We start from the raw sequence: 24,452 nt of genomic DNA on the forward strand, positions 1-24,452 counted from the left end.
CTAAGCTTGACGTAAATATACAAACTAGAATTCACCAAAAAAAAGCAATGTCATCAGCCAATGGCTGGCCCTGGTATCATGTACCATTTGTCCCGAAGTATGACGTGTCACACTTCATGTAACTAGGGGTACACTTGGGGCTACGCACCCCGTTACATTGCTGGCAACATCTGACAAATATTGATAAAATGTCAGGAAAGGTTTCGGCAAATTTGGTTTTATTCACAATATTTTGAATCGGCTGTGCAACTTTTCCAAGATTGACATACCAGAATGGGGCGTCAGCGCCAACCAGGCCACCGGCAGCGCGGTGCTGGCACCGTGAGCGTGTCGAAGGGGGACACCATGCGCCAGGGCGTGCTATGCAAAGAGTGGCAGCGCACTCCCATGCAGCTGCTTCTCGAGTTCTGTCAGTCCAAGAAGCGCCGCAACGCCTTCTACGCGCGAGCCCGGAGCAAAGACTCAGCCAAGTTCCGCATGCGCTGCGTTCTACCGGACGACAAGGACAATAGCAAAGACCTGAGCTTCTGCCCTGAGCAAGAGTTCGAGACGCAGGAGGAGGCTAAGCACTGCGCCGCGTTGCTGGCGCTTAAGCACGTCGAACCACTGCGGCCACACGAGAGGAAGCTACCGGACCCGTACCGAGACTTGTGGCTAGCATTAGGCTCTCAGGATAGTCCTGCAGATAAAGGGTCAGGTCCGAAGACAAAGAAAGGTAGGATCAGGGCTCAAAAGGAGGAGAAAGAGACTAAAACTGAGTCTAAAGACGAGAAGACCATCGATTTTTGGGGCGGAGATGTCGAAGAGGAGGTTGTGGAGAAGACAAATGGGAAGCTGATGACTTTGACGATGGACAGGAAGTTTGCGTCTCATAAAGAGTTTGAATCAGCGAAACTTGCACGCACTCAGGAGAGGAACAAGAAGCAACGATCGAGGGAGAACAGGGAGAGAGCCAATCTGCCCAAGCAGGTCATGATGAGTGCGCAGTGTAGAGAACTCATTGAAGCAATTCTGAGGCGACTAGGGGAGACGCAGAAGGAGAACAACAAGGGAACACTTGGACTGGACGAAGACAACGACTTGGAGCTGAAAGAACTGGAAGAAGAAGAAGAGTTCCGGAAGAAGGCGACCCAGAGACTTAAAGCGATCGGATTTACCCCAGCGCAGACCAACGGAGCGTTGCAGAACTTCCCACGCGGCTTCACGGTGGGCGATGAGAATGCTGACGATGCGCGTATGACTGCGATCTTTGACTGGCTGTGTTTGAACATCCCTGAAGGAGACTTGCCGAAGAAATTCAATCCGGAAGGCACGCAACTCGATGTGGTACTCAGCGCTTCGTCTGAAGAGCAGTCACCTCGTACGACTGTTCTTGTGCAGCGTCTGATGAAGTTTGGCTACGATCGTCACGACGCTGCGGCGGTGGCGACTGAGTTTGTACAGGAGCATTCTGATATGAGTGACGAAGAACTGAAGATTCCTTCGATGGCTACACTGTTCGCTCTCGTGGACAAGCTCTTCCCACATGTCAAAAGACATTTCGGTTTGGACGAGATCGACGGAGCTGTCGAGGCTTCTGACGAGCTGTTCGACCAACGACAAGACGAGATTTTCGCCTTGGAGGCTATTTATGACGAGAAGTTCAAAGCCTCGGCACTGGAAGACGCTCAGCTGCTTGAATTTGAGGTGACCGACGCGCTCCGCCTGCATGTTTATCTGCCTAGTACGTCCAAATATCCGTACGAACTGCCGCTTCTGGCGTTAACATCGACGGAGGCCCAACACCAGCCTCATCTCCTTGCGGCGTGTGGAGAAGCACTCAAGAGCTGCATTTATTCCAGAGGTGAGCCGATGCTGTACGACATCTACGTCGCGATTGATACCTACTTGCAAGACAAGAAGCGGTTGGCTAGCAGTCCACCCAGACTTCAACTATTAAAGAAGCCGTCGGTTGTAAAGGAGGTTGCAGCAAAACCTGCTCGAATCTCCACTAAAGCGACATCAAGCAAGTTTAAAAATCGGAAAAAGAAGGGCGGCACTGCTGGAAATTACAACAAAACCCAGACGAAGCGCGTAGACGTGGAAGCTGTTCGCCGTGCGAGTGAGAAGCTGCTCCAGTCGAGGAGAGCGAAGGACAGTCAACAGAACTTCCAGCAGATGCTCGCTGCTCGTGCAAAACTTCCTGCTGGCAAGGAAGAGACCCAGGTGATCAAGTGTGTGCAGAACAACCAAGTTGTTCTCGTCTGTGGCGCCACAGGTTGCGGAAAGACGACGCAGATCCCGCAGTTTATCCTGGATGAGTACATCAACCGTGGGGCTGGCGGAGAGTGCAACATCATCTGTACTCAGCCACGACGTATTGCCGCTATAGGTGTAGCCACTCGTGTGGCACAAGAACGATGCGAAGAGATCGCTGACGTGGTGGGGTATCAGATCCGTATGGACGCCAAGAAGTCGTCAAACACGCGACTTTTATTCTGCACGACTGGTGTCCTGCTTCGACGCTTGCTCAATGATCGACAGCTGTCAGGAGTCTCACATGTGATTGTTGATGAGGTTCACGAGCGCAATGTGGACACGGATTTCCTGCTGTCGATTCTCCGTGACTTGCTACCTCAACGTCGAGACCTTCGCGTGATTTTGATGAGTGCTACGATGAATTCCGAGCTGTTTGTCAAGTATTTCTCATCGATTCCAAGCACGCCGTGTCCTGTGCTGGACATCCCTGGCTTTACCTATCCGGTCGAGTGTAACTTTCTGGAAGAAGTTCTGGACCAGTCTCGCTACGAAGTGCCCAAGTATTTGCTGAAGGAGAAGAAGAACAAGAAACAGGATGGAAAAGACGAAGAGGAGAAGCAGAAACCACTGTCCGAGATGACGTCAGAGGAGATTGCAGCGCGTGTTGATGATTCCAAGATCGACTACGACCTTATCCTGCATCTGGTGCGTCATCTCGTTCTAAACAAGTCGCAGAGCAGTGGAGCGATCCTCGTTTTCCTACCTGGCACTGCTGAAATAAAGCGTCTGATAGAGATGTTGACACATGGCAATGGTGGGCTCTCATCCAAAGTCTGGGCTCTGCCTCTGCATGGCTCCCTCTCGGGAGCTGATCAGGCGATGGTCTTCAAGTCTGCGCCTTCAGGGAAGACCAAGGTCATTGTCAGCACAAACATCGCCGAAACATCTATCACTATCAACGACATTACGGCTGTGATCGATTCTGGAAAGGTGAAGGAAATGGTGTACGACAACCGAGCTCGACGCTCTCAGTTATTGGACTGCTGGGCTTCTCGTGCTGCCTGTGACCAGCGAAAGGGTCGAGCTGGACGTGTGCAGGCCGGAACATGCTATCGATTGTTTTCTCGCAAGCGGTTCGCTGCCATGGACGCGCAATTGTCTGCTGAGATCCATCGTGTGTCTCTGGAACAACTGTGTCTACAGATTAAGAAACTGGAACTTGGCTCGATCAAGGGGTTCCTGTCCAAAGCGATCGAGCCGCCTAAGGAAGATGCCATCGATGCTGCTGTCCAAGAACTGGTCGATATCGCAGCGCTCCGAACCGTAGGCGAGTCGCCAAAGAACAAGCTTCGTGGCAACAATGACGAAGAAGTGATCTTGACGCCGCTGGGTAACCATTTGGCTATGTTGCCGCTGGATGCTCGCATTGGCAAGTTCCTGGTGTACGGATCCATTCTACGCTGCATCGAACCTGTCGCTATCATCGCTGCCTGTATTTCTAGTCGGAACCCGTTCTTGATGAGCATGTCGGACCCGGAGCTGCGTGCTAAACAGGATGCACTCAAGAAAGAACTGGGTGGCAGCTGGAAGAGCGACCACTTACTGCTGTGGAAGTTAGTCGAGCGGTATTCGCCTCTGCGTGGACAGAAGTCGAAGCGTGGATTCTGTCGTGACATCGGTCTCTCGTACGACACGATGGAGTCGATCTTGGACTTGAAGCAACAGTACTTGCAGCAATTGGACAATATTGGTTTCTACGAATCATCAAGCGCTGATCACCTTAATGAGAACTCGAAGGCGCCTCGTATCATCAAGGCTGCACTTTGTGCTGGTCTGTACGCGAATGTGGCGCAAGTGGTGTACCCAGAGCAAAAGTACTTCCAAGCTGCACACGGTGTAGTGGAGGAAGATCACAACGCCAAGCAGATCCGATACTTCGTACGCTCTGCAAGTGAAGCTGGTCAGCGCGAGCGTGTGTTTCTGCACCCGTCGTCGTGTAACTTTTCCCAGAACAACTACGATTCGCCGTGGCTGCTGTACACGGAATTAGTGCAGACCTCCAAGATTTTTGTACGTGAGAGTACTATGGTGAATCCGTATGCGCTCTTGCTGTTTGGAGGCCACCTAGAAGTCATCCACGAGAAGAATTTACTTACACTTGACGGCTATATACGATTCAACGCTGTGGCTCGTATCGGCGTGCTGATCAAGTCGATCCGCCAGCATTTGGATCGTCTGTTGATGCAGAAAATTGCGGACCCAAGTGTTGATATCGCGCAGAGTGAGTTGGTGACTGCTATCAGTCAGCTGCTTAAAAGCGAAGGCATGTACACCGATGCGTAGACCTTCTCTTAAGACTGTTACACGCAAGTTGCAAGGACAACCCAAAAAAAGTTACGCTTTTCTTCTTCTTTAATGTAGGAAAAAATGGTACATGTACTGCAGCAACAGCTACATGTACATGTACAAATCACTCTGACGAGGGGGGAGAGAAAGTCTGACAAACTTGTGGCTGTCCGACTACTGCAACAAGTAATGCACGAATGTGCCAGCTCTCACTAAAAGACGCTAAGCCAACGTGCATATTGGTTGCCAATAGCGATGGCTTCCTGTTTCGTCATCCCACTCGACTTCATCGCCTGAAAAACACCATTTACAGCTTCTCCCGACGTTTTCTCCATCTGTCTCCACTCTTGAAATTTCGGGAATATCTCATGATCTCTCATTCCCGACAGCTTGAACAGATCGGCTTGCTTCATATTCTTCGCCTTCTTCGCTTGTGTTGCGACAGATCTTGCGGCCGCTGCCTTTTTTAAAGCCTCCGCTCCTGGTACGTTCTTCTTCAAATTTTTCAAAAAAGAAAAATTAACAGCTCTCTCTTCATTCGCGCCGCTCTTGGTTTCTTTGAGAGATCTCAGAAAAGGTTTTTCGTCGCTATCAATCTTCTCGCTTACCGATGTTGTGTGCTCCATTTGAGAGGAGACACCTTTTGAAATACCGACCTGCCTGGTTGCACAGTTAGCAACACCAAGCAAGATGGCAGCAGCAACAAGTAGCACGAGCTTGGACGACCCCATGCTGGTGATAGTACTCGCAGGGTTGGCTCGGGGAAACTCTGTTGCTGTCGACGACGAATGTTTCGGAATGGAAATTAGGCAGGCTTTACAGCGAGCTTTGTGGTTTCAACTTGGTCAGATCCTGGGATTGCTCGTCATGCCGTTACTTTGTGGCGTAAAAGAGGACATGACTTGTCAACACATAATAATACTTACGATTACTGCGTACCGTGGTAATCGGTAGAGCACGTAAAAAAGTAATACTACGTAGTATTGCTCTAAAATGATGTGTTTACGCGCATTCCATTTGATACTAATACTCGGTATAGAGTCTCTGGGAGTCTGCTATCAGCGCGATATGACAACGCTGTTAAGTACATGTACAGTACTGAATTATCCGAGCTACAGCTATCCACTGAACTAACAAACAGAGATCGTACTCATTAGGGTACGCTTCATATTTTTATACCGAGTCCGGCACAATCTTGTTCTAAATGCTATGTTTACAAGTCAGGTGCGATAGTTCTTCTTCGTCGATGAGCTTTTTTAAATACATGTACCGGTAAGTTGAAAGAATCTTTTACACATGTATAAGAATCGACGGTTTTCTCGCATTTGCGCCGGACGATGTAGTCCATCATGGACAGACTTTGCTGGAGGAAAACTAACGGCACTGCCGGTCCTCGGATTAACTACAGTGACTATTTCGTGTGTTAATCGGCCTTTCCAATCAATTATTCTGCTTAAACTAATTATTCGCAACAGCCAGTTGCACAAGCTACTTGGTTTTGGAGCGAATTAATCAATACGAATATGTATCCCTCCGTCTGAGAAGCCTCGAATAATAGGACACGGCACGTTGTCTATCTAATTAAAGAACACTGATATTTTTATAAATTTAAAGATTTATAGTAGCAGATAAGCAACGGAGATGTTTTTAGGACAAATATGACATTTTAGGACTCGTTTAGGACGTATTCTTTTCTTCCCAATACAGATTTCCGATCCGTCCATACATACTGAGGAATGCTGCACCCCGCAACTACGGTCGTTAGCGTTTAAGTCCCACTCGTTTCGCCGGGGCGGAGCACAGCACGTGGATATGATGGCCTCTAACATCGCTGGATCTTCGACCGTGGTGCCTAGAAAATGAACACAGCGAACAAGGGCTGCAATTACATCTTCAACACAAGCCGCGAAGATCGCAAGGTTAGCAAGGCTCTCACTGGATACAGCACCACCGCTACGGTGCCTTTGAAGGACTTACAGTATTTCGACGCGCAGACGCACGAGAAAATCGAAGCTGTCCAGGCGTACCTATTCGCAACGTGCTTCAAGCTGAATCAAGTTAAGTACAACGTGAGTCTGTCCTTGATTTGTTAACGGATTAACCTTCTTCTCCGCTATCCGCAGCTGAGGAGGCCCACCCAGAGGGGCCAGCGGCGAAGCGCTTGGACCAGGTCTGTGTACGACTGGCAGGATCGTCGCTTGCGGACTTGCTTGCTTGGTCGACCCATCTTTCTGGCGCTGCCTGCGAAACGAACCTGACCATAGACGACAGAGACACCGCACCACCCAAGCAGCTGAGCCACGACAACACGCTCATTGAAGACCAACGTAGAGTGATTGACCAATTAGTTCAGCTAGTGAAGCGCCAAAATGAACGCATGGGTATCCTAGAAGCTAAAATAGAGGGCGGCAAACAGAGTGACAAACGTCAGCTGAATCAAGATCAAGAACAAGAGCCAAGCATTCCATCCAAGAGTCGATGAACCTCCGTCACTCACTTGCACACGACGTGGTACTGGTGGTAGTCCAGGAGGCTTGCTGGCCTGCTGCTGCGCCAAAGCAGCAGCACTCGAGCGCAAAACAGCTTGACGCATTAATGAAACTCTTCATTGCGGAAGGCTTCTTTCTAGACCCAAGCGCTGGCGACTTCCACGACAGAGTTCTTGCATTGGGTAAGCAAGCCGATACAGAGGTGCTGGGCTCCTGCGCAAGCGTAATAATACGTCGCGGGGATCAACCTCCGTCTGCAAGCACCCCCATGACATTAACGCTGCTGGTGCACTTAACTACCGGATCGTGCGCCACCACAAGCACATCCAAGCCGGTACTGTCAAAACCCCGATCGACAAGACATGCTTGGGCCTGGGACTACGATACTTTGGAACTATAGGAAGCCAGGAGCATACATCTGTAATGCATATACGTACATCACAATTAGCAATACCACATCGAATTACAGCAAACAAACCTGGTACAGCAACGCTCACGAATCCTCACCCCGAATCAAAAACAGTGGCGACGACTGGAATCGAGCCAGAAATTCTCGAAGTAGTACTAGGTGCTCACCATGAGCTTCGACGTCGTAGAGGTGGGGGGGGGGGAAGACAGTACGAACCAGTTGGCTAGGTGAGGAGGATGTCGGGGCATCAGGAGCTCTGCGTAATAAGACTGAAAAATAGACGAAGGAGCCGCGGCTGTTGCTGTCGGCGACAGAGTGCGGAGTGTGCCTCAGTGAGCACTTAATGGTATCATTTTATTGGTGGAACCTTGACCAATGAAGAGTGTACAGCAGTGACTGGCTGTCGGCTTTCTCTTTATCCGGACATAGACTTTTTATCCGAATCCTCTCCATGATGGCCCTCATTTTTTATTTACCAGCTTGAAAGTACATAGCTCTCGAACATATTTTACATGGTAAGCAAAATATGTTCGAGAGCTATGTACTCTCCTACAGGCCGTTTCAGGCGATTCTTAGCCGCCTATAAACTTGACACATCACGCTCTCTTTTGCATCCCTCAATAAGCATAGAGGCCATTTTATAAAGTTTCATGGGAAAATCACAGATATCTTGTGATTTTGGCACAGGTCCAATAAGGTCATACAGTGAGGAAACGTGAAGGACACACTACCGATATGAATATCACACAAACTCATACCCGATTTAAAACACACTGGCAGTTAAAGGGCAGCCCTTGCAGCCTGTCTGATGGAGCCCAAACCCATGTGGCCGCTCTTCGGTCGTAATAATGTGCACCGATGGTTTGAGCGACAAAAATCAAATGTGCTTTGAAGGTTGGACCAGCGAAGATTCGATGTGCCCTGAAGGTAGCAATAGTGCGGGGTCGTCATGTCCCCGACAAACATCATTCCTTTCAGTCGGCCTCGGCCTCACCAGTGCCGCGCTGTGCCCGGCACCTACAGACCAACGATGACGGGACTTGTCGCCTCAGAACCTTCCTCGGCGTCTCTTTATGCTGGGGATAGACTTGAGTATTATTCTAGGGCGTTCGATTTTGGAGACACTTGAGGATATCGGTCGACGATCGTCTTGCGTATCGGCGACGACATTAATGCCGATTATCCAATTAGACACAGGAGATGTGATGCCTCGAAACATGATGATGCGGCTACAAGCTGACCGATTCGGCAATCGCTTAATGTCAGCTTACGGTAAATGGCGCAAACTGAGAACATACAAGCTTATTCCTGGCGAGTGGAATGCTCTTACGCGGTCCAGCTAATTTGCTAGGGCGTTGACGTTAATGGTTAGAGCTGCAGTTGAATCAGCTATCATGCAGCATCGATCTGGATGCGAGGAAATGTGGAAGGGAGCTCCTACTCGGAGGGCGAGCCTCACGAAGAAGCCATCGATGCCACTGAACCGACTACGACATCCAGCACCACCGTGTGTAGGGCAGCAGTGGCGGACGACGCGGTTGGGTATTTATCTAGCAAAGGCAATGGCAATCTTTGCGAGGATATTGTAAATGAGAACTCCTCGACTTTTGAAACTATAGCGACATCCTATATTGCCGAAACCATCCACGACGAGGGCTCCATCATCTCTACACTGGTCCTTGGGCCCGAAGAAAACGATGATTACAGCACAAAACCATCTGAGAAACAGCACCAGATCCACCAAATTACTGTTACATCGGTGGAAAGACACCCAGGACCTCCAACAGACAGGGGCCTGGCCGAGACAGGGGCTTATGTGAGCTCCGTGCCAACGCGACTCGAGCGAAAGAAAATTCGGCAGTAGGCAAAGAATGCCCACGTTATGGCATATGCCTCGTTCGAGGAAACGCATCGCTGCTGAGCTCAGCGACGCCCGACCAGCAACGTCTTGCAGCACAAGGGTTTATGGAACGCGAGCTTGGTGATGCGAATCGGCGGGTATCAACGCCCTCGCGTCCATCCTAGAATAATATCGTCAAGCTGGAGACGTCTACGTATTCTGGCGCCGGCTAAAACCGGCTCCCGCTAAATCGGTGGTTCCGCGAGATCGACATCGCGATCGCCTCGCGACTCATCGAGGCACATCCGCCAAGGTGAACTTCCTCCTCTCCCGGATAGCCAGGAAGATGGACCCTTGGCAAGTTTGTTATCGCCGAGGCTTTCTTAACTCATCAGAGCAACTTGCGCCTCGCGTTCGAGCTCCCGCAAGATGAGTCTTGCGCTCGTGCAGAGTTCGTCGCTCTTCGGCAAGGGAAGTGTCCATGCGTGATTACGTCCAGAAGACGCGACATCTGACATCATGCATCATGACCAAGCCAAACGACATGGCCTCGCAAGTCCACGTATTTGTGTTTGGCATGCGCGAGGGGATGACGCGTTATTGGCTTACCAGAGCTGAGCCCTCCTCTCTCGAGGAGACATTTGCACTCGCGATTCGCGAGGATTACATGGTCGCTGCATCGTACACCGCAGCCATACCTGTGGAAGCCCGAGAGCCTACCCCCGAACCCATGGAGATCGACGCCATCAAAACGTCGAGCGATCGACGTCGCGGGTCCTACCGCGGTAGCGCTGGGCGAAACAATCGTTCCCTCATCTGCTTTCGCTGTGGGAAGAAAGATCACCGCGCGGCGGAGAGCTGCGCGCCAGCTTCCGCCGTCGCGCACGCCGACGCGGAACAGTCCTCGGTCGCTCATTAACAAAACGACCAGGGCCAGTAGCTGCGGGGCGCCCTACTGGCGTTAGCCAAGGACCGGGCCCTCCGGTGGCAGCCCAACCTTCGAGCCCACAACTTATCTCGCGCGACGTGTTTGGCGGTACTACCCAAGAGCGCCCGCGTTCGGAATGGTCCGGGCGAAATTCAAGTTAAACTCGCAGGTGGTAAGGCTCGCTGCGTTGCGCGGCGTGACGTGTCCTTTTCGTACACACTCGACGGCATTTGTAGCAAGGACGGCTTCTTGGTGATCGAGATAAATTATTCGTTTGAATGCATCAAGGACACCCCATGACTTGCGCGATATTAGCCAGAGATTGACTGGCTGGCCCAATCGGTCAAGCGTCGACGTGGATTCGACGTGAGAGAGGTCTTCACACACCTCTCGGTGGCGCCAAAAGGCTGGTCCCACGTCACAGCTGTGGACAAAACAGCAACGATGCAGGCAGTGCACAGAGCGTACTGCGACACCAGACAATGACCACTTCCCCATGATCAAGTGAAAGCGATCGATGAATTCTTCGAGGGCCGCCGAAAGGCGTGTCACGTGCGCGGGAGTACCTCGCCCCATTCAAGTCCAACGTTCTGCTTGAAGAAAGCTACATGGGGGGCATTGTTCACGCATTCAACAAATTGAATGATGCCACTATCACCGCGCAGACTTCGATCCCTCGGAAGGACATGGTACTGGACTCCATGGCTGGCAGCGTTATCTACAGCGCCATCGACCTGACCTATGGATTCTATCAGATCCTGATGAGAGCATGTGATGTGCCTCTCACCGCCGTAAGTACACCGAGCGGGATGCTCTGGGAGTGGCTCGTGATACCACAGGGTCTGAAGAACGCGCCTGCCACCTTCAATCGCGTGGGTTCCCATGTGCTTCGTCCGCTCCGAGACTTCACGCCGAGTTACTTCGACGACATCTTCGTGCACAGCCGCACCGAGGGCAACCTTAGTGCCGTGGAAGTACATCTGAAACACCTGATGCAAGTCTTCCAGGTGATGCAAGAGAACAAGCTCTACGGAAACCTGAAGAAATGTGTCTTCTGTGCACCGAAAATTCCGGCGTTGGGATGCTACGTGAGCAAGAGCGGTGTGCGCGCAGATCTCGAGAAGGTCTCGTCTATCTGTGCTTGGCCAACGCCGACTGAGTTGCGTCAGTGGCTTGGCATGGCCAATTACTTGCACAAGTATACGAAGAATTACGCTGGGTTGATCCAGCCGCTGTCCTCGCTGCAGAAGAAGGACGCGACCTGGGAGTGAAAATCAGACCCCCAAGCTACATCCGTCTCGGCGAAGAAGAGCTTGGTGTCTGCGCCAATCTTGAAACTTGCTGATGACTCGAAGCCATTTTACGTCGTCTGTGACACGAACGATTCTGCCATCGGCTGTGCGCTGATGCAGTTTGATGATGATGAGCACGAACGGGTTACCAACTATACGTCGCGGCAACTGAAGTCAGCCGAGAAGATCTACCCAGTCCACGACAAGGAGCTCCTGGCAATGCGGTACGCTCTGATCAAATTCAGAGTGCACTTGCTCGGTGAACAGTCGTTTGCGGTTTACACTGATCACACATCGCTGCTGACAGCGATGAAAGCCCTCACTTATCGCAACGGATGGTCCGTTGGCTGTCCTTCTTCTCCGAGTACAACTTCGTTGTTCAATACAAGCCGGGCTAGAAAAACATTCTCGCCGACGCGCTGTCACGGCACCCGAACTACGATCCCCGTGAAGCGCTAGGACATCAGGTGGCTGATGAGGACGACGACGAATGGGCGGTCTGCGTGTCGTCAGGCATCAACGTGACGCTGACCACGCCCACGATCCCGCTGGGCGACGAGATTGCAACAGCGTACGATTATGGCCCTATATACGGTGCCATCTTGAAACACCTGCGCTCCTAGTAGTGCTACGCTAAGTGCCCTGTCAAGGACGACGCGTAATCAGATCGATCGGTATCGACTGGACGGCAATCTGCTGAAGTACAACATCGACAGGTTCGATGGACCTCGGGTCGTCGTCCCAAACGACACCGATCAACGTGCGCGTATAATCCACGAGTACCCTGACACCCCGACTGGAGGACATCTAGGGTCGCGAGAAGACGTACGCGGCACTGTCGAGAGACTTCTATTGGCCACATATGTAGAAGTGGGTACGCAAGTGGGTCCGCACATGTGAACTTGCCAGCGAGTCAAACCGTCTTCGACGTCTCAGGCCCCATTGCGCCCTCTTCCGATCGCCACGGAAGCTTGGCGCTCCATTTCGATGGGCTTCATCTTCGGTCTTCCGCCCGATACAGCCGGGCGTACGGGTGTACTTGTGTTCGTCGATCGTTTCAGCAACATAGTTCAAATCGTTCCTGTGGCAGCCTCGATCACCGCGGAAGAGTCCGTGGCCCACTTTGTCGACGTGATTTTTTGTCACCACGGCCTGCCGGAGTCTATCGTATCTGACCGCGACCCGTGGTTTACATTCGCATTCTGACTACGCCTCTTCGAGCGCTTGGGCGCTAAACTGCCGATGTCGACCACGGCTCATCCGGAGTCGGATGCACAAACAGGACGCGTCAGCCGAGTTTTTGAAGACGTTCTCCGCAGCTACACGATTTCGTACAGTGGCTGGGGCTCGTTCCTGCCGCTAGCTGAATTCGCGCTCAGCAACGCCGAGCCCGCTTCGACGGACCTGACGCCATTCTTTGTGAGCAACGCTCGACACTCACGTGTCCCGGCCCTTCTCGCCGTGGGCCACCCGCGGATGCTGGCGGCTCCACCCTTCGCGGGGGTAGAATCTCCTTCGGTCTACATGGATGCTGATGCTGCGGTCAGTCCTGCAGACAACGAGTCCGTGTCGTGGTCCTCACCGGTACGTGAGCCAGTGTCTCAGCGCGCACCATAACCTCACTGGTGTCAACAGGCCTGCCGGCGCATTTGACTTCAGGGTTATCTTCGGGTGTAGCCAGTGTGAGCCCCTTGACTCGCCCTCCGTCCAAGCAGACCATCGAGACTCCTCGGCGTACCACATCTCCGATAACGAGATGGACATCGCAGAACTTGATCGATCCAGGCAGCAAGGCTCGCGAGCAGGATGTTACCACGGCCAATTATACACCGAAACCCTAGGTTCTTCCAGCTGACCGCTCGACAGTTGCGGAATTTGTCATGCAGAGGCAATCCGTCTCAAGATTCGTCCGCGACGCACTGCAGACCGCTGTGGACAAGCAAAAGGAACAAGCAGATAAGCACGGTCGAAAGCACGTGAATGTATTCAAGATAGGAGATCGCGTTCTCCTACCGACCGAGGGAATCCGCGCTTCTGTCGTAACCAACCTGGGCGCCTACAAACTTTCTCCACGCTTCATGATCCCTGAGTAATCAAGGCTGTGGGCGACGCCTACACCCTGGACATCCCGTCGCCACTTATACACCACCCGTCTTTTTACGTCGGGCGACTCAAGCGGTACTTCCCTGTGACGATGCCTTACTTGATCCAGAAGACAAAGCATGCGTCGGGCGACCATCCCGACGCCCCTGACGCGCCAGAGACCCGTCAGCCCCAGCTCTCGCGGACGATCACCCTGCTAGGCAGAGCCAAGCACAGGCGTCTGCAATCCCTGTAGGCGAGATAAAAACTCCCGATTCGACTGCCGAAGCTTCGACGCAATCTGCTCAACCCGCCAGGCACGATCTTCCGCCCGCTAAGCCCCAATCTGAGCGTCCCACGCACGGTTCGAAGCTGTCTCCACTTCGCCCTGGACGTACAGGGTGTACGTCGTTTCACCGTGAAGGCCCACCACCGATAATTGACTCGGTGGGTGATGCGCGCTGGATTGTGGAGCGTATCGTTGACCACGAAGATCCCCACAGTTCGGCTGCTCAGCGTAACTTAAGTAGTCCTACTTCTCGCGCGGCCCCGACCGCGCGTCGCTATCTGGTACGTTGGCCCGGCTATCCTCCAGAGCATGATACGTGGGAGCCCCGCGCCAACCTTCTCCGCGACGTTCCGGACGTGATCCACGCGTATGGCATCAGGCTACTTGCGAATAAGCATTCTGCGGGTCACCACGCGGAGACCGTGAACGAGATCGAGAACGCCCACGCCCACGCCCACGATTCACACGAGGAGGCGACAGCGATGCCGCGCTCCGACGCGTGCAACGTCGGCGTGAGCTGCCGCAATTAGCCGCCTGATCCATACTTGACAGGGTGCTTCCCGATCCATCCTGACGCTTCTCCGCTGAGTGGCCGCTTAGCGAGATGTTCCCTCCATTTGCGTTACGTCGGACGGGTTGAAGTACCACAGGACTCACATCCCTCTCTCACGTGCACGAAGCAGAGTTAATCCCTATCCCACGCGTTGTTGGAGACCTTCACGCGCAGCTCCTCAATCGAATGATCCGCGAGGATCTCCTCGCAATACGCCAACCAGTCGGCATAGCTTTCTCCAGCACGCGACATCCGGTTCCATCGTCGGGTGAAGGTACACCAGCAGCGACGAAGTCCCCACGATCAGCGCCTTCGATGTACTTCTTCCGCGTCGCGCGGAAGCGACGGAAGTGGTTCTCCATAGTGTCGAGAGTATTCGGATTCTCCGCTCCTGACAAGTCGTACAGGTTCCAGGGAACCAAAGCGTCATCCATCACGCGCGACCGCGTGCTTCCGGTACTGATCCTCGTGACTGTCGGCTCTGCCGGTGTCTCGGCTGTCTGGATCACCGCCGCCGTTAGTGTGTCGACGCCTGCTGTTGTCACCAGCATCGCGGTGGTGCTGACGCCCGTTGACTGCGTCGTGTTGTCCTCCGCATCTTCGCTCCGTTGGGTTTTTGAATTTTCTTCAAATGTGTTCCGTGCGCTTACGTTGCGTAAGGGCAACTTAGAGGGGAGGGTGAAGTAATGGGCCCAACCCAATTACATCAGTAGGTAGATATTTCTTTAGTTATTAAATAAGTAGATAAAGTGTTCCGTGCGCTTACGTTGCGTAAGGGCAACTTAGAGGGGAGGGTAAAGTAATGGGCCCAACCCAATTACATCAGTAGGTAGATATTTCTTTAGTTATTAAATAAGTAGATAAAGTGTTCCGTGCGCTTACGTTGCGTAAGGGCAACTTAGAGGGGAGGGTAAAGTAATGGGCCCAACCCAATTACATCAGTAGGTAGATATTTCTTTAGTTATTAAATAAGTAGATAAAGTGGCACACGGGTAGCGTGTGCCAAGACGTCATCATCTGATTGGTTAATAGTGAGGTGCCAGACTCATTTATTGAGCAATCAGGTGTAGACATGTATTTTAGTGGTTCACACGAGGCCAGGGGTAGCCACCCTGGTCCTAAATAAATCAGAGTTGAATTTGACACAAACCTAAGATTTGGTGTTATTATTGCGAGCTATAGTGTAAGTTAGTTACGGTAACGCTTACCCCGTTACAATCCCCCAAGGGCTACTTCAACACTTCCATCCGAGCGTATTTGGCCCCCATTTGAGCCGACGTAGCAATCCCTTCCTTGCTGCGTTTGTTAGGGGCTACCGGAAGGCGCGTTGGTGAGAACGCCATCACACGAACGATATTCGGTTCTCCAGCACTCACAAAATCCAATTCATCGCCACCCCCGATGAGCAACATTTTAGTTTGTGTCAACTCCTTCACTCTCCGTATGGGCGTAGGTGCTGGTTTCATCTCGAACAGGAATGGCTTCGAGCTGGGCGAGTGATCTTGGCAACACGCAGCAAACTCTCGCAGAAGAAGCTCCATTTGAAGACGACGTCTGAGAGTATAATTCCTCTTTAACACGGCGTTAAATGTTCCGCGGCATTATTCGTAGTAGCAAAGCCGATAGGAGTCGCGTATGCCTGTCACGTACTGAACGGACCCTCGAGCCATTGGGCCTTCATGTACAGTATACACAAATGAAGTCGAGAATTAGTTTCCCAATTCTCCAAAATGGTCTCCCGCATGAGCAAAAATTCGTCGTGGCTCCTCGCGAAGTGAAGATCGTATATGTCTCTCAATACAAAGGTCGCTAAAAGCGAGGGAAAAGGCTTCATCGCTATCTGTACCTTTTCCATTACATGATAAAAGCACAGAGAAGCTGAAATTTCGGGTTCCAACCAAACACAGTATGCAACGGATTGCGATGGGCCTTCTCCCCGTCCGCCATAGCGTACTAAGCCACAAGCTCCTTTTCAGTGATACATACGTATAAACGCCTCAGCGACATCAGTACCTCCTCGAGCACTGCCGTAGTCTCTTGCGAGACTACAAATAGCGCAACCAATTGGAATTCGCGAGAGCGATCTGAAATGCCTACGAGTACCATAAGGTAGTCCACATGATTCGTTTTATAGGTGGGGTCCAAATGTAGTACGAAGCACTGAGCAGGTTGCATCAAACGCACCATCAGCGCTTTGGTAGACAGACGAATAACGAAAGTCCTCTCATCGGAACCATTTCCGACGTCCAGACTGCCCTCGTCGTCGTTGATCCACCCAAACGCGAGCGTCTGTGTCGTTTGCCGCTACGGATGCGGTCACTCAACAAGTGGAGCTGGTGAACAACAGGACTAAATACTGGATCGATGACAGACATTGGAGGGGAAGAGAACGCGGGGAACAGACCCGTGCCAGCAACTTGTGATTTCGACACGTACATAGAGAAGTAGGGAAGGTGGACCTGTACGATTACAGCGGCTTGCACGACCCGTTGAGTGACGACGAGATGCGGAGCTTGTTCCACCGACACCGACGGACGTGTAGCAAGCCAGCCGCGCTGACATGGAGCGTGACACAATACTCGCTGGACAACGCGTGGACGTCTTTCTTGAACCGCTGGAATACAGAGGGCGCCGCCTAATTCATCTCCACCTCGAAAGACGCGAAGCGAACCATGAAGAGCGCTCGGAGAGCGCTCTGTCAAGGCGGATTCACAACGTGGCATATGACGCCGACCGCGGCTGCAGTATGTGCATTACACCAGTAAGTGCACCTGGTGTTCGGACAACGGTCACCCGAGACCCAGTCAGGGTGCGTGGGAGCAGGAAGTCGCAGGGTATCCAGTCTCCGAGGCGGAGCGGGAACTTGTTGGGCAATAATGTAGGGCGATGAGCGATGTTAGGCGCGGCGGGCGGCCGCGCCACCCGGAAGACCTGTCGTCGTTGGAACGGTTGCCTTGTACGCCGCCACGCAGACCAGAACGCCCTCGAGAAGCACCGCTTGGGGCTCCTAACTATCGGGCATTGGACCAAGTCAACGCACGAGGTATTGGCAATGCGGAGGGATGCGCGCGTACGGTGGGGAGTGGCATGGTAATCGTCGTGCTCCAAGATCGCCTCCACAATATGACGGACATGGCCAGGAGTTTCAACGAGAGATGGAGGGCCGTCACGCTGGAACCATGCAGCGTGGTCAGCGCGAGGAGGCCGAAACCGCTCGGACCCGGCGGCGCGCTGTGGAACGGCTGAGCCGTCTGGAACGCGAGATGTCGGAGTTGCGCCGGGAGCTGGAGGAGCCTCCACGCCCTGAACGGGGGCATTCTGATTGGTGGGAGGCAAAGGCGCGGCGCTAGGGATGGCGGGTAGGTGATAACGTCGGAGTCGTCCGACGTAGAAGGTAGGATGGAGGCGTAGTGTGCAACGGGGTTACATGGTGTGGGACACACAGGGGTACGGAGTACCCGGAGAGTTAACAAACTCTCAGTACATAAGTTGGAGAGTTAACAAGGTCTCTCAATACGTTGGCTGAAAGCTAAACATTATGCATTTGATTAGGTTTAACTATGCTTGATAATTAAATAGATACATTTACCCCTAGGCGGCTTGGCCGCAATAATAGTAAATAAAACACTTCTAGTTTTGAAGCCTAAAAGTTAATGTATTAACTTTAAGCCCTGGTCTTGGGCTGTAAGTGTCCTTTGGATAAGGAACTTAGTATTAGTGACTCTTTGAGTCGAACGTCTTCCTCTGACGCTAAAGCTACGACCCCCGCTGCACTTGGTAGCACTTGTAGTCAATCCCGCTCCTGCGTCGGTTGACTATATCCTCTGCGAGGATGGAACACCCCGTGTTCGCGAATTTGCCCCCGGCGCAGCAGGACGCGCTTACTAAGCTTATGCCCTTGCTTGGCCCGGAGGGCGTGGCTCATCTTGCATCGCAAGGTCCAGAGGCGGTCACCACCAGGCTGGAATCCTTCTCCCGCTACGAGAACGCGCTCTTGGAGCACGTCCAAGAGAAGATGAGCGCCGCAACGGCGGCGGCGTCGATGATGCGTGAAGAGGCTATGAGACTGAAACCGCTCATGGTGAGCGTAAAACCCTTCGAGGGGTAGGATGGAGAGAACCCTCCTTCTCTGGACCCGTTAGGTCGAGATGGTCATGGGATCGGCCCTGCTCCAGTCTGAGCATCAGCGCGTGGTGCTGGTTATCTCCAGGCTTGGCGGTCGCGCTCGTGAATGGGCACTAATGTGCGGCACGTCTGCTGACCCTGCATTTCCCACTTGGGATCAGCTGAAGCAACAGCTTTCGCACGTGTTCGCGCCGCCTAATCAGGCGTACCGTATCCGATTGAAGTTCTTGCTACCCGCCAGGGTAAGAAGGAGTTATTGGACTATGTCCAAGAGTTGAGAACTCTTATCGCCGGAATAGCGGCAGACCCTCTTCCGAAACCGGTCAGCGTGACCGTGTGTTCATGGAGGGAATTCGTGTGAGTGCAGCTCGAACAGGAGTATTCCGTGTACACCCCAACTCTTTCGAAGAGGCGGTGGATGTGGCGTTGAATGCGGAGCACAACGTCAGGTCAGCGTGACCTGATTGGAGCGCTGGTAGCGCGAGCTCTTCGACCGGTCCGGAGCCGATGGACCTCAGCTATGCTGAAGACGAAGAAGCGGGGCTTCTTGCTGCGGAGCAGCGCCCCGGCATCCAGCGATGCTTTGTGTGCAATAGCACTAAGCACTCGAGGGCCTATTGCCCACTGCACAAGAAGTGCGAGGCTCCAGCGAGCCAGCCCTTCGGGCCATCGCCGGGAAGCGGCAACTCTCAGTAGAGACGCGGAGGAACTGAGTTCTGTTGTGCCTCGCGGAGGTAGAGGGCAACGGTGCTCAGCCCTGAAGAGAGCTGAGCTCTCTTACGAGAAGCGTGTGTGCAAGCCAGGCTGGCTAGTCGTTCAAGCGGACGTGAAGGGCTTTGCAAATCCATGGAGAGTCTTTATTGACTTGGAAGCCTCGGGCAACTACGCCAGTCGCTCCATCCTGGAAGGGAGTCAGCTGTATGCTGAGGCACAGGAAGTGCCAACGACAGATACGATCTCTGTCCGTCTCGCGACGGGGACACTGGAAACTGTGTCGAAGGTCTCTGTCGACCTTGGAGTGACGTTTGAGGGCTTCGATAGCGTGGAACGCTGTTTGGGCTTAGCCCGGGAGGCGAGGTATGACCTCATCCTTGGCATGGCATGGCTGGAACGCCATGAGCCATGGATCGACTGGAAGTCGACAACGCTGGGTACGTCGCACCCTGCTCCTAGTGGAGCCATGGTGAGGCATGAACCCACCTCTGCTAGGAAGCAGAAGCGCGTTTGGCACGATCACGAGGCCGAGGCGGCCGTAGTGCTGGGCATTGGTATGTCCGTCAACGAAGTTGCTGTTTGCCCTCAAGTCGTACGTGGTGTGGCACGCTATCCGCGGAGCGGTGCAGGTCCGGTCAATGACCAACTGCTGGGTCCTGGTGAGGACAAACGCGGCGTGGCGCGTAATCCACTGAGTGGTACGGATCTGGCCGATGACCTACCGCTGCGTGACCCGATGGTCGCGGTTGACTGCGAGTCGAGGCATCATAGGCGTGGCCGAGGAGATGCAGGTGAAGTGACACCTAGCTCACTGTGTGAGGGTCAATGACCTCTTGGCTTTCAGCCGAGTGTCTTGCGAGACACTGTATCCTCTTCGAGGAGTGATGGTGCTGATGCACCCGGTGGTGGTGACGGAGATGTCGCCACACCGCCCTCATCCGGTCGGGCTCGGTCGCGGAGGGAGAGGAGAAGATAACGCAGGGCGTCTGTGACGTCTTCGACGTCGGACGAGGTGTCCAACGTGACGAGCGGTGATGCTCCACGTGATATTGCTGTGAATAGCTGTACACACGTGAACGGAGTGACGGGGGAGATAGAAAGCAACATCAGCCTTGACACTCTGCCCGCTGCAGATTCTCTGCTAGCGCTGGACGAGATGTCCATTGCCGAGTTTGGCGAAGCCTTAAAGGCAGGCGAGCTAGCCGAAGTGGTCCTGCTGGGACCTGAGGAGGAGTTGAACTCCTCATCCGTCGTGGACGACGCGGTCCTAGAGGACACCAAGAAGGCGCTGAGCGCAAGAGGTGGATCGGCGATCCTAAATGATCCTTCAGATCCCTTCTACCCTGTGGTGAAGGAGTATGGAGACGTTGTCTCGAAAGACCCACCGACGGGCCTGCCTTCGGATCGAGGCGTGTATCATGAGATTGACCTGGTTCCTGGAACCAAATACTGCGTAACAAGGCAATGGCCTTTGCTGAGAGAGCGGTGTGACGTCATTGACGCACTCTTCCGTGTGAAACACGAGGCAGGGATGGTGCGTGAGAGTAAGTCTCCGCACTCGACACCCACGTTCTGTGTCAGAAAGCCGAACGGCAAGTGACGCATTGTTCATGCTTTTAACAAGCTAAATGTGGCCACTATCCCGACGCAAACGCCGATTCCTCCCAAGGATGTTCTGCAGAACAATATGGTAGGCTGTACGTTGTACAGCACACTCGACTTGGTCGATGGTTACTACCAATTGCTCATGAGAGCGAAGGACATTCCGCTGACAGTGGTGAGTACCCCGAGCGGTATGCTCTGGAATTGGCTGGTCATTCTCCAGGGGCTGTCAAACGCACCAGCAACGTTCAATTGTCTCGTGACGCAGTTGTTTAGACCCCCCCCCCGGGCGTACGCTCAGACGTACTTTGACGATATATTCGTCCATAGGCGTGCTGAGCACGGAAAGCCGGACGTGGAGAACCATATTGACCACTTGCGAGCGGTTCTTGAGTGCATGCGCACTAATAGGCTGTATGCCAGCTTGGACAAGTGCGTCTTTGGCGCGGAGGAGATACCTTTCCTCGGATGCTTCATTGGGAAGCGTGGCTTACGGGCAGACCCTGTCAAAGTCAAGGCCATCGTGGACCGGCCGGTTCCCAAGAACAAAAAAACACTTACGCAAGTGGCTAGGCCTAGCCAATTACTTGCACAAGTACAGCGCCAACTACGCGGAGATGGCTCGGCCATTATCAGATCTCCTTAAGAAGGACGAACCATAGTGCTGGAGCAACGAGCACGGCGGAGACTTTGAGGCTGTGAAGGAGAACCCCCACCAGGCTCCGATTCTTGTGCTACCGGACCCGGATCGTTCGTTTAGTGTCGTCTGTGACGCCTCCGATTTTGCAAACGGTTGTGCGCTACTACAAGCAGACGCAAGAGGGCGTCAACGCGTGATTGCGTTTGAGTCTCGCCAGCTCAAAGCTGCAGAGAAGAACTATCTAGCTCATGATAAGGAGCTACTTGCAATGAAACATGCTCTAGTCAAATTCAGGGTACACCTGCTAGGCTCTAAGCCTTTTGTGATCTTTACAGATCATGCGTCGCTACGCACTGCGACACAGTCGCCTTATCTCTCTCAGAGGATGGCAAGATGGCTTTCCTTCGTTGCCGAGTACAGCTTCGAGATGAAGTACAAGCCGGAGCGGCTTAATGTAGTGGCCGATGCCCTCTCGCGCAGGCCGGACTACGAGTTGGCTCATGTCACGATAGTGACGTCGTTAGTGCCTGACTTGATACGCGGAGCGTATGCTCAGGACGACATGTGCGTACCGCTGCTACGGGTTCTTGGAAGCGAACCGTTTAAAGACGCTGACAAGGAATTTTCTGGGCGCTTACGCGCGAGGCTGCATCGATACTCTATGACGGCGGCCTCCTGTATTACAGCACCGACGCTGAGGACAACCCTCGTGTTGTCGCTCCTTGTGATGAGGATCTAAAGTATCGAATCCTCTATGAGGTTCATGATACGCCCGTGGGCGGGCCATTAGGTCGAGAGAAGACCTATGTCTCTGTGGGATCGATGTACTGGTGACCCAAGATGTATCAGTGGGTTGGCATCTATGTATGCACGTGTGAGACGTGTCAACGGACAAAGTCCGCGCCGAGCACGGCAGCGCCATTGGCGAATTTGCCTATCCCCAAGGGATGCTGGGAGTCCATGAGTATGGACGTTGGGTTCGGCCTTCCCAAAGAAAAGGCGGGAAACACGGTTATTGTGGTTTTTGTAGACCGATTGAGCAAGATGACTCGTTTAGCGGTGATGTCGGACACCATTGATGGTGAAGGTACAGCTTTGCTGTTTTAATACCGAGTCTTTCGCCACCATGGCTTGCCTGAGACAATTGGCTCGGATCGAGACCCGCGCTTCACCGTGAAGTTCTGGGCGTCCCTCTTCAGAGTGCTTGGCACTCGTTTGGACTTGTCTACAGCAGACCATCCGCAGACCGACGGTCAAAACGAACGCGTTAATCGCGTTGTGGAGGATATATTCCGAAGAGTATGCGCTGAGGCGCCAAAACGCTGGAGCCCGATGCTCCCACTCGTTGAGTTCGCATTAAATAATGCAGTGCACGCCTCGACAGGCTACACACCGTTCTATGGAAACGACTTGGTGAACCCTCGCGTCCCACTGATGCCGCCACGCAGTGGGTCAGGGCTTGATGGGGGAGGGATAGCCGAGCGGCTAGATGATGTCAGCCCTGTTGCGGTTCGCGAGCAAGTCGATCGCTTTGTCTTTTAGAGACCGAGCGTTATGCGTTAAGTACGCGACGCTATGGCTGAAAGCCAAGACACGCAGAAGGAACATGCAGGTGCCAAGGGCAGAAGCAATGTTGAGAGGTTTGAGGTCGGTGACCAAGTTTTATTAAACGCTAAAAACCTACCTACTCATGTAGTGTCTGCAGTCTTCAGGACGAAGTTGAGACCTCGGTTCATCGGACCGTTTAAGGTCGTGGCCAGGAAGGGCCTAGCGTATACGCTCAACCTTCCGAAGAAGATGCGCACGCATCCGGTCTTCTATGTTGGCTTGCTTAAGCCATATCAAGACCCTGCTCAGGTGAGCGCGGAGGCGTTAGCCCCAACGGTGGCTGGACCACGGACAGCTGCAGGGCAGCAGGTGGTAGAGCCACGGGAGGCTGCGCGACAGTAGGTGGTGGACTCACAGCAGGCTTATCAAAAGCACGTGGCAGAGCCACAGGTCGCGGAGCGAAGTGCTCGAGATGCAGGAGCAAGGCAAGCTGAACATTCAGCCGAGCGACTGGGCGCTTAAGGTCCGAGACCTGGTTGTGAGTCAACAGTGGTGACTGTAACCTATCCACAAGGTGGTTCATCGCTTCGGGATCGACCGATGGGCGGTGAACGTGAACGTTCGCGTCGTGGGCGCTGGCGTCGTATGGACGCAGACGCCGTTCCGGCAAGTGTTGACCCTCCCCGCGAGAGCCCAGCTGAGGCAATGCCTCCTCCTGCTCTGCTCGATGAGCATGGTGAGCTCCACTTTCACGTGGAACGCCTTGTGGCGTGGCGTAGACGCCAGGGTCGTACCCAGTACTTGGTGAAGTGGAGGGGTTACCCTCACTCACAGAGCTCATGGGAGTTTGAGGTTATCCTCCGGCAAGATTGCCCTGACGTCGTTGACGGTTATGACCAGGCACACCAGGTGCCGAAGCGCCACCATGGCGTGCGACAGCGTCGCCAGGCGCTGGGTGCCTCCCACTAGAGTGGGGAGCGATCAGGTCAGTAATTCAGCTCCGGCTCTGACCAGTGGCTGCAGCAGCCAGCTCGTACGTTTGAGCGGTGCTCGCAGCGGGAGCAGGAGGTGGAGAGACCTCGTGGTGATAGGGACATGGTGCCGAAGGAAACAGGTGCTTCGTGTTGTGCTGAACAAGGTTCAGGCACAAGCGTCTCGATAGACGCATAGTTGTTTTGAAACAACTTGCTCGATGAGCATAATCCAAATGTGGATGCGCTGTAACAGCGAAAGTGGTGTCCCGGACGGGGATCGAACCACTGGCCTTTGGCTTGACAGACCGGAGCTCTACCATTGAGTTATGAGGGCGATGCCCGTACGTCAGTCCGAGAACGGGCTACTCATGGTATGAGAGGGC

General features: G+C 53.3%; 3 protein-coding genes across 3 annotated transcripts; 2 read left to right on the forward strand and 1 right to left on the reverse strand.

Annotated features, from left to right (window-relative positions):
• Positions 1-273: 273 nt before the first annotated feature.
• Positions 274-4,581, forward strand: PITG_08316 (ATP-dependent RNA helicase, putative; the record flags this gene model as incomplete). The annotated part of the gene is made up of 1 exon (XM_002903667.1): positions 274-4,581. The coding sequence occupies one exon, from the start codon at positions 274-276 to the stop codon at positions 4,579-4,581; it is 4,308 nt and encodes a 1,435-aa protein (XP_002903713.1).
• Positions 4,582-4,796: 215 nt separating this feature from the next.
• PITG_08317 (secreted RxLR effector peptide protein, putative) lies at positions 4,797-5,315 on the reverse strand (the record flags this gene model as incomplete). Its single annotated transcript, XM_002903668.2, has 1 exon — positions 4,797-5,315. One exon carries the CDS (start codon positions 5,313-5,315, stop codon positions 4,797-4,799), a length of 519 nt encoding a protein of 172 aa, XP_002903714.1.
• Positions 5,316-17,026: 11,711 nt separating this feature from the next.
• PITG_08319 (uncharacterized protein) lies at positions 17,027-17,816 on the forward strand (the record flags this gene model as incomplete). Its single annotated transcript, XM_002903669.1, has 2 exons — positions 17,027-17,275; positions 17,607-17,816. The coding sequence occupies 2 exons, from the start codon at positions 17,027-17,029 to the stop codon at positions 17,814-17,816; spliced, it is 459 nt and encodes a 152-aa protein (XP_002903715.1).
• Between the last annotated feature and the right edge of the window lie 6,636 nt (positions 17,817-24,452).

Source organism: Phytophthora infestans, genomic scaffold, assembly GCF_000142945.1.
Source record: "Phytophthora infestans T30-4 supercont1.13 genomic scaffold, whole genome shotgun sequence".
Taxonomy (NCBI): domain Eukaryota; phylum Oomycota; class Peronosporomycetes; order Peronosporales; family Peronosporaceae; genus Phytophthora; species Phytophthora infestans.